The 13272-nt window shown below is 38.2% G+C and overlaps 1 protein-coding gene across 1 annotated transcript in view; it reads left to right on the plus strand.

Moving 5' to 3' along the window:
• The window catches only part of LOC117178022 (E3 ubiquitin-protein ligase MYLIP), a 349268-nt gene that overhangs the window by 282363 nt on the left and 53633 nt on the right, over window positions 1-13272 (plus strand). Inside the window, exon 2 of the mRNA XM_033369216.1 lies at window positions 487-683. Within this exon, the coding sequence (XP_033225107.1) occupies window positions 487-683 (197 nt within the window). The remainder of the gene's footprint in view (window positions 1-486; window positions 684-13272) is intronic.

Here is a 13272-nt window from a genome sequence, read left to right on the forward strand (position 1 = left end):
TATTGGAAACGAGTCAGGCAGCCCTTACTGTATACGTTTTTATCCCCCAGAAATCAGTCCAAGGCATTTAAAATTATTTAAAAATATGAAATTTCTTATACAATGATTTGCTCTTAAGTTCTGCATGTAAAATTAAATGTACAATATTTGCCCTATTTTTCCCTTTTTCGTAAAAAATCATTAGTAGAAATAGCAAGTTTGAATGGAATTTTTAAATGGGTTCTTGTACATTTTAATTTTTTTGAGTTCCATTTCGAGCGTGGATAGCACTCGGATGGTTTTTCTTTCCCCTGACCAAACAGTCGACCAAATGCGAGTAATTCTAATATAGTCTTAAATAAAGGACTTAAATGATACTGTTTCTCCTGGGGTTTTAAATATAAAGCATAGTACAGTAAGTTATACAGCAGTGCTACGGAGCTTACATTAGATATATACCAGTCTAAACATTCAATAATAATAATGATATATTTTTGCGATTTTCAGGCGTGCGAGTGTCTTGGAATCAGCAAAGAGTGTGACTACTTTGGATTGAAATATCAAAACGCCAAAGGAGAGGAGCTCTGGCTGAACCTGAGAAACCCCATTGAGAGGCAAACTGGTGGTGGTGTTGCACCTCTCAGGTTCGCTCTTAGAGTCAAGTTTTGGGTTCCGCCTCACCTGTTGCTGCAAGAAGCTACCAGGTAAATATTATTCAAGTTTAACCTGTTTAACAAACCGTTTCATTTCCAAGCAGGAAAATTCACGAAACTTTGAAAAGCCACTGGAAATTTTCGAAAAAACTCTAGTTTTGTATTAATTAAATGCGTTCACAATTGATGACATTCCAATTATGAATCTTTCAAATTCGAAAAGATTCTAATTCGAACAAATTTAAATTTTACATATCACCAGATTTTTAGGTATATGAAAAAAATTGCGAAACAAAATTCGCGATTGGATTGAATTCATTTCTTAACAGCTGGAAAAATTAGGAAGGCCAGGTTGGCTGCTGGCCAGAGGAAATCTGGAGAAAGTCAACAGTAATTTTGAAAAAAATGGCAAAATCCGGCAATGAATGTAAGAAGCACTCAAATGACTTTTAACTCACTTTCTACCAATAAAGTCACTATAGGCACTTTAACAAAAATAAGTAGATCAATTTTCCCACTTTTCTTTGAATAAATTAACTCTTGGATTAACTACTATAAAACAAGAAAAAATCTGCCTGAGTCCGGGTTTGAAACGGGAACGCCACTATCCATGAGTGGAGCGTTTATCAATTACGCACCGAGGTTTACGCTCCACTCATGGGTAGTGTTCTCGTTTCAAATTCGAGTTCAGGCAGATTTCTTCTTTTTCTTCCAAATTATTTGTCCGAAGTAAGCGTTTTAACGTCGAAATTTGTATTGATGTGAATTCTTTTGAAATCTTTTAGGATGTTTTTCAAGATTTAAATTATTTTAAATACCTTTCAATCATTTGGAATTTCAAAAAATGTTAAGGTTTAAGATTAATTAAAAAAATTGCAAGGAACTGTTAAGAGCTCTGAAGAAAAAAATATTTTAAAGAATTTTCAAGATTCTAGGTTATTTTGAAAAATTGCAAAGAACATGCAAAAGCTTCAAAAGTTTTAAAGAATTTCAAAGTAACTCTATGTAGTAAGTAATTCTAGGCTATTTTTAATCATTTCATCTAATTTTGCAAAGGGCTTAAAAAATTTTCAGGGTTCATAAAACTTTTTATGGTATTTTAAAAGGTTCCAAGGAATTTTGAATTGATTTCAGTAGCTGAATGAAATTGCAAGATACATTTTTAAAAGATCAAAAAGATTGCAAGGGTTTCAAAAGATTTGAAATTATTAAGTGTATTATAAGAATTCCAAGGAACTTTAAAAAAATGTTCAAAAATTGAGGTATTTCAAAGGAAACTTCATGAAATTTTAAACAATTTCAGAAGATTCAAAGAAATTTTATCAGATTTCCGAGGATTTAAATGATTTTAATGTATTTAAAAAGCATGGTGTTTTAATAAATTTTCCAAGATTTCGGGAAATATCAGATTTAATAGGACTTCGCGGAATTTTATAATATTTTAATGACTTCAAGAATGTATTCACAAAAAGTGAGGGGAGGAGAGATAGTTGATTGAAGGAATAGGGGAAGGAAATTATGAGAGTGGGTGGCCTGGACGATTTAATTGACGTATTAATAGGTTACCAACTTTTTTCAAGTAAGTGTGGCCGTGTCAGTCTAGAAATAATAAATTAAAAGCTTATAAATTTTAATAAAAATTGCTGCGTTTCATTTACAAGAGATTCTACTATATTAAATATGTTACAGGTTTAATATTTTGTTCTTTACATACTACTTATTAAAGAAAATAAAAGATTAGTGAGGGAAAAGTCAGTAAATTTTGATAAAGATGTTTTGCGGTCATCCGGGAATTGTCGTTTAACTGGATTCCTCGTTTGTTTGAGATACTAATTGGTTCGTTACAGGATGAACTTGAGTACATGTACATTTTACAAAGTTTCTTGGTAAATAACGTCAGTCCACATGCCTCCTATAGTTTTGATATCCTGTAGGGAATTTACGGCTGGGATAAGCTCCAATCAAATATCTGTGTGAGGTTTGTTTGGAAGCAGTTTGCATAATACTCAAACATTAGACCACTAAACTTTCAGAACCAATAAATTCTTCCGCTTCGATAAATTCAGGAATTCACATTTCAATGTTTCCGTTCATTTCACTAAGCGTAACTCTAATAATTTCGCTATAGTGCTCAATTTTAAATAAATATTTCAACTGATTACCTGTTTTTTACCAATGACATTATTTTGTTACTCACAATTGTCCGCTAATGCCATTATTTCTTTACTTTTCCTTCAAAATTTTTTAAAACTTTTTTGCTAGTTAAGGTAATTTTTTCTTACTAAATATATAACGTGCATTTTTTCAGGGGTCATCCAAAAATAAAGTTAGATAATTTGAGGGGGGTGGGATAAATTTTACATTTTCTTATGGCTTCACAAAGTAGTTTAAATTTTAACCAACTAGTTGAATTTTCAAAGAGAAAAGATCAATTCTCAACCAAAAATGTAATAGTTCTGTTACGTCACGGCCTGCGTTATATGCCGTAAATTTTTGTTACGTGTGTTATATTGCTAGAACACACTATTTTCTCAATCTTCCGAGCGGCTGAAAGATGAGTAGTAGGATCTTGCTCGGTCTGAAGAGCTAAACCTCACCTTGCTTCAATAGTTTTATTTAGATACTTAAGAGGAAAAAGGATAAATACAGGAAAAAAGAAAATAATAATATTAATGTAATTTATTAAACATTACCATACTAGTTGACAGAAGATCGTTGAAGAAGAAAAATATCAATCAAATTGTACAAAAATTGGAAGTATGAAGTTGTTGTACAAAACTTGGCACTATCACTACCGATATTTATCGGGCAAAAATTAATTAGCGAATTTTAGTTTTAAAACAAAATTTTGATTTGATAATCACGAACCGATATGTCCGGGCAATAATTATCGGGATTGTACTGTTATCTCGGAACGCAGTCTTTTTAGCCTGTAGCGAATCGAAAAAGGTTGAACCGAAGATTACTGCAGGACGGAAAATCGGTTTGTTTTACCCGATCGTTGGAGAACTTAACACTATAAAGAAGACAAAATAGAACTGGAGATTCGCAGCAAAAGACAAGACCCGGGTTGCATGAGTAATTCTCCCACTCCTGGAAGATTGGCAAGGGCTGGTCAGGAATGGGCAGTTGAGGGTGGTTAGTTTGGAGGAAAAGGAAGGAGAGAGACCCAAATCTACAAAATTTTAAGCTAAATGACCAAAATTTTCCATGTTGTCACACAGCGGACGATATGAAGGTAGGTGGAGAGACACTTGGGTCTCGACCTTACCTGGAGGATAGCAATTCTATCATAATCCTTTAACTTGTAACTGAGGATTAACAGTCCCGAATGCAGTAAACTTTATTGCATGATTGTTTGAACGAACTTGATGACAAAGAGACGAATTTGTCCAGGGTTCTAGGATCACTCCCTTACTAAGATATTTCGTCCGGATTTTAGAGATGAGTATGGCAAAAAAAAATGGTCAATGCTATTTTCGATTTTTGGAAAAGGTTGAGGAAATAAAAAAAGGAAAGTTTGTGCCATCTTCGAAGGGTAGGGGGAAAACCCAAGCAAATCCAGATTGAAGTTTCAGCCTTGAACCTACTATTATTTTTGAGAAATAAAATATAAAATCTGGTAGGTTAGCACATCAAATAAAATGACGAATCGTACTAAAATTAGGATTAAAACACATTTCAGGATATATATAGGATGAGCATAACACAATAACTTTCATACATACATACAATTTCATGCAAGACGGAACAATAGACATTAATTGATTATTATAAAAATAAGAATATCCTCCTGCATCCCTCGTCCTAAGACATGTAAAGAAGGACATGTGACCTCGAGACATCCCGGGACGTAACACCTCCCTCTTTACGAAATGTCGTTCCAAAGGGCGATACTTTCGGCATCGAGAGAAGGTATAAAGCTAGCAATCGAGATGTACAAACGTCCTGGAACGATGGTGAGAGTTTACATGTGGTTTAAATTTTGTCAAGATATGCATCACGGTATGCCCTTCTTGAATGAAAGTTTGTAATGTAGCTATTGCACAAATATATTAATTATTAGATTTGCAGTTATACATAGTAAAATTCTCATTTATGAGTGAAAAATTACATTGTTGACTGGAATTTTAGTACAAGAAAAGGGAGTAGTTACATTTTAATAAATCAGTAATAGTTCTATTAGGCATTCTTTCATTTGGCATATTAATAAGCGTAATTGGAACAGGATTAACACACGAATTGCACAGCAATGGATTAAAATTTCACTGTGAGGAAGCTTGTGAGAGAGAAGCATCGCACACACTCAAAAAGCATACAATTATTGAGTAAAATACCTAATTCCTAAATGAGTGGATGCAGGATGATTAAAATTGCCCGGCTTGACTTTCTTTTTCGCGCGCGTTAGCCGAAGCATAAACGATTTCGCGGTCTGGACGATTCAGATTTATTCGAAAGAATAGGATACATAACTGAAAAACAAATTATTGAAACATGTGTACTTGAAATTATAAGGAAACTGTGTAACGGAATATTTTAATTAGCTTTACTTATGTATTTTAATTAATTAATTTGTCCTTATATTTTGCTGTCATATATTTATTTATTTTAACAAAGTGGATATTAAAACAAATCACCAATCTATTTTCATTTTTTGAAAAAACCGAAGTTATGTCGCAAGTTTTCTATTGTGTGAATACTAATGAATGGAATGAAATAGACAAATTGAAGAGTAAAATTTTTGGAACAAAAATTCTTATTTTACCTCCCTCTGAAGAGTGAAGTGAGGCTTCACCTCCCTCTTAAGAGGTTAATCTGGATTATGTTCTCCTAAAATCTGGAATGTGACATCTGTGAACAGAAAACTTGTAAAGATTGTTATTAGTGTTCTAAGAATCGGATTCATCGGATGGATCGAAATAAAAATGTTTTATTTTGTCGATGTGCTTCAGAAATCTCTTGCCAGAGTTAGGGTCCTTTAATACGACGTTGTTTTTATCGTGAATCTCGACAACTTCGAGTGGTCCGTCATAATAGCGTTCGAACTTATTCTTCCGGGGTTCTCTGAGGTATAGGATCAGATCACTTGGCTCAAACTGTTTTTCGTTCAAGTTACGGTCATCATAATGCTTCGAACGAATCTTTGCATCGACAAGGTTTATAGCTGCAATCGCGCGGACTTCGTCAAGATGTGTGATTAAATCTCTCAAGTAGGTGCCATAAGTCTCGAGAACTTCCTCAGATGGAAAAGCTGATGGTAGCTGGGCTTCCCTACCAAACAACAAGTGATGTGGGGAAAATTTGGTACCCTCGTGCACCGTAGTATTATATGAGAACATCGCGAATGGGAGAAAAGTATCCCAATCTTCGTAATCTCCCAGATAATGCTTTAGGTGGTCCGACAAAACTTGATGACTTCGCTCGAGACTGCCATTCGTCTGTGGACGATATCCAGATGTCGTTAACTGCTTAATTTTAAACAGTTTCGTGAGCTTCCGAGTAATTTATTTAGAAAGCTAGTCCCTCGGTCAGACAAGATAGCTCTTGAACATCCAAATACCGCAATGAACTCTCGGGCAAAGACATCAGCTATAGTTGTAGCACGGATATCTGGCACCGCGACTGCGAGACAGTATTTAGTGAGGTTACATTGCATCGTTAAGATGTGTTGATTTCCATTTGGCGTGACAGGCAGAGGACCTACGGTATCCAAACATACCTTGTCGAAGACATCGGCTGGTGTGTCGGTGAGCACCATGGGCTGCTTTGTTTTAATTCGAACTAACTTGTGCAACTGACAACTCCGACAAGATTTGAGGATTTCCTGTATTTCCCTAACCATGTCTGGCCAATAAAAACGTTCACGAACTCGACGATACGTTTTCCTACAACCTTTGTGGCCTCCTGCTAGACTGCGATGGTGTTCCTTCACAATTTCTTTCCTTTTCTCAGGCGGCGGTGTTTCCACCTTTCCGAGGCAAAGGATCACTCTAAGGTCAGCTTCGGAAAATACCCTTTGAAGCATATTTCGAATTGTATTTTCCGGAAGTTTATCGAGAGCGTTATCGTTCTTTGGAATTCTAACAGACTTAACATTTAAATGATACATTGCGTCTTTCAGTCCATTAATCGCAATATAGAGATCATCCTCAGCAAGTTGGTCGAAAAATCGGTCACGACAAACCAAACTGAAAATTTTTATATCTCCATATTGAGACACGATAACTGAGCCTTTGTGAGGCTTTTGCTCTTTAAGGCTTATTTCATTAAGATATCCTAAGTCTGTCAGAAGTTTTCCTATCGCGGTTGATAGGTTACAGTCAGCTGAGATAAAGTGTGCATAATTATCTCTAGTTATTGCAAGAGAATCGTTTGTGATAGAAATTCGCGTTCCTATAATTTCGCGTGGTAATTGAACCGTAGGATAGTCGCGTGGTGGAAGTGATGAGGGTTCAGGCGGGATGGTTTCGTACAGTCCGAGCATCACAGACTGTTTCTCCTTGCGTTTATGTGCTGGCGGATGAGCTAAAAACGTTAATTCGCCATTCTTATCTTTCAAAGCGCTTTTAACGATTGGAGTCACGATAGGAGTTGATTGAGAAGTTGATGGAAGGGTTGAGAAGATTCATCTCTAAATAAACTCTCGATAGAGATGGGCTTTCTATGGAACGAAATCGGGGGAATGTAATCCTCGTCATTCTCATAACGCAGCATTCGTTTGCGCAGAGGTCGTGACTTTCTTGGAGTTGGTCCTGAGTTTGATTCCGATTCAGAATCAGACGATGAACACGCTAGGCTACGCTGCCGTCGAAACGACGGTTCTTTATAGTCGGCTCTCGTTCTTGCTTGATTTCTCAGCCGAACGCGTGCTGGAATTCCTGATTTCTCTGAGTCAGGGCCTGAATTTTCACACTCTGTTGTTTCTGTGACTTCTCTGGGATTTTTTCTAGGTCGACCGCGTTTTCTTTTTTCGGTTACGGGATTTAGAGGTAAAATCCGAATCTCGTGTACCGCGCACGCATCGTCCTTCTCCGGCGGGTTCGGAGAAAGTGCATCTGCATTTTTATTTGTTTTTCCGGGCTTATAGACTATTACGTACTGAAAATCACGTAGTTTAAATCTCCAGCGCATCAGTCTCGAGGATGGATCCTTCACTGAATGAAGCCATCTTAGAGCCCGATGATCTGTGATTACCATAAAGTTTTTCCCATACAAATAATGTCTAAAGTTCCGGACAAACTCTACCACTGCCAGCCACTCTCTCTCGGTAGTCGAGTAGTTTCGCTCGGCCTTGTTAAGCAATCGCGACGCATAGGCAACAGGTAGGTCATTTCCTATCTTTCCCTGGCTCAAGACTGCACCGATTGCATAATCTGAAGCATCTGTCGTCAAAAGGAAGGGTTGCTCGAAATCAGGATACTGAAGGATAGGGGCATGTGTTAAGGTATCCTTCATATCGTCAAAACTTTGCTGCTGCTCTTCGCCCCAATGAAACTTCCGACCCTTCCTTAACAGATCCGCCAATGGTTTAGTCCGTCTCGCGAATTCAGCAATAAATTTCCTATAATATCCGACGAATCCGAGGAATTGTCTTATATTCTTCTGATTTTTCGGTACAGGAAATTTCTGCCCAGCTTTTATTTTATCTGGATCGGGACTAACACCATTTTCGGAAATGATATGACCCAAATATTTAACTTTGGTGGAAAGAAAGGCGCATTTGTCTGGCTGAAGGCCAAGGCCAGTCGCTGATTGTCGCGTAAAAAGACGTCGGGCACTGCCCGTGTAATCTTGGATGTTTGAAGCAAAAATGACGATATCGTCAAGGTAGACGAATAACTGCGTCCCCTGGAGTCCCGTCAATAAACGGTCCATCAGGCGTTGGAATGTAGCCGGAGCTCCCTTGAGGCCAAAAGGCATTCTCAAGTACTCATAGTGGCCACGATCTGTAGAAAACGCGGTCTTTGGCCCGTCAGCAGGGTTCTTTGGTATCTGATGAAACCCACTGGCGAGATCAAAAACCGAGAAATACTTTGCTTTGCCTAAATTGTCGAGTATTTCCGTGATGTTGGGAAGGGAGTACGCATCTCCCACGGTTTTAGCATTCAAAGCTCGAAAATCGATTACCATTCGCCACTTTCGGTTTCCTTCAGCATCAGGCTTTTTAGGAACAATCCAAAGAGGCGAATTGTAAGGCGAGTTTGATTCTTTAATCACATCGAGCTCGAGCAATCTCCCTATTTGCTTTCTTATTTCCTCTTTGTGGACAGACGGATAGCGATACTGTTTCGTCACCAGCGGTACATCGACCGTGGTGGGAACAGTATGCTGTTCTAGGTTGGCACCTGGGAACTCATCGCCTGGGAGGAAAAACAAATAAGGAAACTCCTGAATGAGTTTGATCACGCTCTCTCGTTCCTCGGGTGGCAGATCCTTGACGCCCACGAGCTCGCAAATACGACGCACGCGTTGTCTCCGTGAGAGTCGCGGACCCGAACGTTTTTTCATAATTTTTTCGAGCTCCTCATCGGAGTCTGATAGAGATTCTGTATCATAAACATCATATGGTATGATTGTTTGGGGAGCTATCTGTATATCGACATCTTCATAGCCGACGTTAATAGCCATAACACAGCATTAACTATTTTCATTGGAGACCGCTGAGTTACCGATAATAACACTTTCTCCGGCATCGATAAGTGGCAGATAACCCTCCTCACAATCCTTGTTTATGACCTCGATCGGAACGACATGTCGAGTTCGCGCTCTAAGGGTCAAAACAGGTGCTATTAGCGGGAACTCGTAAGGTTCATCGTCATACCGATCCGCAAAATTTTGCGGGTTAATGAAGGGTATAGGAGTGATTGGTCGGCTCCTCATAACAATTGTCTTGTGATAGTATGAAATTGTTACTTGTTCTTGATAAAAGTATTCTCCGCCGAGAATACCATCATTAGGAACTTTGAGGCTATTTGGCATCACGTAGAATTTTACGGGTGCATCAAATACCTTTAGGATGGCGAATCCATAAGAAGTTATTGATCCTTCCATGATTCCCGTAATGGTTATTCGCTCGTTGATATTCACAGGAGTGTCTGGTTGCAATTGATCTTCTATTATCAAGTTCACTGCGCAACCTCTATCAACGAGGAAAATACCTTTACTATCCTTCAATTATCCAACGTTAACCTTGACAACTGGGCAGCGGGAATAACATTGCTGACACCTGACTGCATAGCGACCACTGCAACCCTGGCAGCCCTCGTCTGTGCGCTCGCCGTCGGGTTCGCATGGCGAGCGCCTTGGGAGTTTAAATGCTCAGAAGCGCTCTTTCCGGTGAACTCAGGCGCGCCTTGGTAAGACGGAGAGGGAGATCGCACTTGAGCTGACGGAGGTGCTCGGTAGGGGTTTGCGGGATTTCTACAACGACAGAGTTCATGCCCTATAGCGTTGCAGAATACGCAAAACAAGGCTCGATTCGCCTCGGATCTAAAATTGTCACTCCAGGTTACATTTTATTCCTTGTTTTGCGATTTTCGTACGACGACGATCTTGAGGCTGCATGATAAGGGTGGTCGCGATTCAGGATGTTTATGGGGTGATTTTCGCGACGATAGCGGTCGTATTGTTGAAAATCGTGATGATTTGATTCCGTATATGATTTATGTGGAGACGGTGAGGGGGATCGGTAATTATTTTCGCGCGTTCTAGGGTTATGGTAGCGTTTATACGAGTCCGGATAGTATGAGCTCGATTTTTGTGAATAACGGCTATCATGATCGCGATCGGCATAATATGCTTGTTCTTGAGAATCGCGATAATCCTTTTCTATATATTCTCTGGAATATTCGCAGCCTGGTGACCTCTCGCGACGTGAGTATCTAACCGCGGTTTCGCGCGTTTCCAAGCGTTGCCGTGAACGACGCTCTTCTTTGCGAGCTTCGTCGATCGCATCTTCCAGCGTAGCAGGTTTTTTTGCAGTTACGCGAATTTCAATTTCTGAGGGTAAACCGTCTGGGAAGCAACCCTTCGTGTCAATAGCCTCAAATAGAGCATCCGAATGCGCTTTCCGATCAGTGCCGGCGAGGCAAGACTTTGCTCCACGTACCAGATTCTGTACGCGTGCGGCGTACTGAGAAACGGTCTCTTGAGGAAGCATCGCGACTCTTGCTAATTGCTGATGGTAATATTTGAAGTCGCGACCGCTTGAAAAGTTTTTCTTTAAATATTTTAAGAGACCCTTTATATCATTGAAATTGTACCCGTCGACTGATTCCTTAGCGGCTCCCATTAATTTCGCGATGACTCCGCGCACGAAGAGCTTTTTATCACATTCTTTTAAAAGGAGATTTTCCGCGTTTTCAACGTCGTACGCGAAAGTTCGCAAGGCCGGTCTGTATCTATCAAATTCAGAAATACTAGATAACGCGCTTTGATGGTACATAAACAGAGTACCTGCGTCGGGGGTTGTCATTTTGAAACGATTTTTTTGTGGTAAAAAAAAACTTGTGAATCAGGTAAAATTTGTTGTGAAATTAAAATATAGAATAAACATTCAAAAAACTAATACCTCCCTCTTAGCTTAGAGGTAATTAAAAAATAACCTTTTAGAAAAATACAACCAAAACTAAGTCGAACAAAACGTTTAATGACAGGTTGAGAACAGTTTCACGGGATCAAACGACTAAGTTCTGTTTTAAAAGTAGATAAAACTTTTAAAATATATTTTGAGGAAAAGAAAAACGTATCAACATGCGGCTAAAACTGAATTGACGATCAGTCTGTAAAATAGTTAGAAATGCATTTTTAGAGGAGTAAAATTCTTAGATTGGAATGCAGGTCAGAAAGAAAAATTTTCTAACACCAAAAGTCGATTAAAATTCAAAAATCCATTGTGACCGGAAAAATATCAGTTTTTAATTACGGTTTTCGAGAATATTAAATAGCTTTTATTAACTTGAATAATATTACGGAATATTAAATTTCAATACGCCTCGAAAATAACCGAACTTCAAAGTTGCTGAAAATTGCAATACAACAAATCACACCAAAAAAATGTCTAAATTTCGCAAAAAATAATTTAGGAAAATGCCGTTCCGACGCAGAATATACGTAGTTCACACGCAATCGATTTTAAACGCGAAAGCAAAAAAAAACGCCCCTGTTCACTCGCGGTATATCACGGAAAGCATGGGGACAAAATGATCAAAACAGACAAAAATAAATTATACATAAAATCCATAGTTAAAAAAAATATACAGACAAAAATACCAACAATGGTACAAAAATTGCACAGACATAAAATAAAATGTAGAATACACAAAAATTATCAGAAATGTATAGTACAAGAGAAAAATAACTTTGCTAGAAGTTGGCACAGAATTGGAATTCAGGAAGAAAAGACTTTTTCTTAGGAAAAAGATTTGATAGGATAAGAGAAATTAAAAAAAGCAAGTACTTGAGCAATATCCCACCGCTGTCACCATTTTTGTTACGTCACGGCCTGCGTTATATGCCGTGAATTTTTGTTACGTGTGTTAAATTGCTAGAACACACTATTTTCTCAATCTTCCGGGCAGCTGAAAGATTGAGTAGTAGGATCTTGCTCGGTCTAAAGAGCTAAACCTCACCTTGATTTAATAATTTTATTTGGATACTTAAGAGGAAAAAGGATAATTGCAGGAAGAAAGAAAATAATAATATTAATGTAAGTTATTAAACATTACCATACTAGTTGACAGAAGATCGTTGAAGAAGAAATATATCAATAAAATTGTACAAAAATTGGAAGTATGAAGTTGTTGTACAAAACTTGGCACTATCACTACCGATATTTATCGGGCAAAAATTAATTAGCGAATTTTAGTTTTAAAACAAAATTTTGATTTGATAATCACGAACCGATATGTCCGGGCAATAATTATCGGGATTGTACTGTTATCTCGGAACGCAGTCTTTTTAGCCTGTAGCGAATCAAAAAAGGTTGAACCGAAGATTACTGCAGGACGAAAAATCGGTTTGTTTTACCCGATCGTTGGAGAACTTATCACTATAAAGAAGACAAAGTAGAACTGGAGATTCGCAGCAAAAGACAAGACCCGGGTTGCATGAGTAATTCTCCCACTCCTGGAAGATTGGCAAGGGCTGGTCAGGAATGGGCAGTTGAGGGTGGTTAGTTTGGAGGAAAAGGAAGGAGAGAGGCCCAAATCTACAAAATTTTAAGCTAAATGACCAAAATTTTCCATGTTGTCACACAGCGGACGATATGAAGGTAGGTGGAGAGACGCTTGGGTCTCGACCTTACCTGGAGAATAGCAATTCTATCAAAATCCTCTAACTTGTAACTGAGGATTAACAGTCCCGAATGCAGTAAACTTTATTGCATGGTTGTTTGAACGAACTTGATGACAAAGAGACGAATTTGTCCAGGGTTCTAGGATCACTCCCTTACTAAGATATTTCGTCGGAATTTTAGAGATGAGTATGGAAAAAAAAATGGTCAATGCTATTTTCGATTTTTGGAAAAGGTTGAGGAAATAAAAAAAGGAAAGTTTGTGCCATCTTCGAAGGGTAGGGGGAAACCCCAAGCAAATCCAGATTGAAGTTTCAGCCTTGAATCTACTATTATTTTTGAGAAATA

This window comes from Belonocnema kinseyi, chromosome 8 (assembly GCF_010883055.1).
Source record: "Belonocnema kinseyi isolate 2016_QV_RU_SX_M_011 chromosome 8, B_treatae_v1, whole genome shotgun sequence".
NCBI classification, from domain to species: Eukaryota; Metazoa; Arthropoda; class Insecta; order Hymenoptera; family Cynipidae; genus Belonocnema; species Belonocnema kinseyi.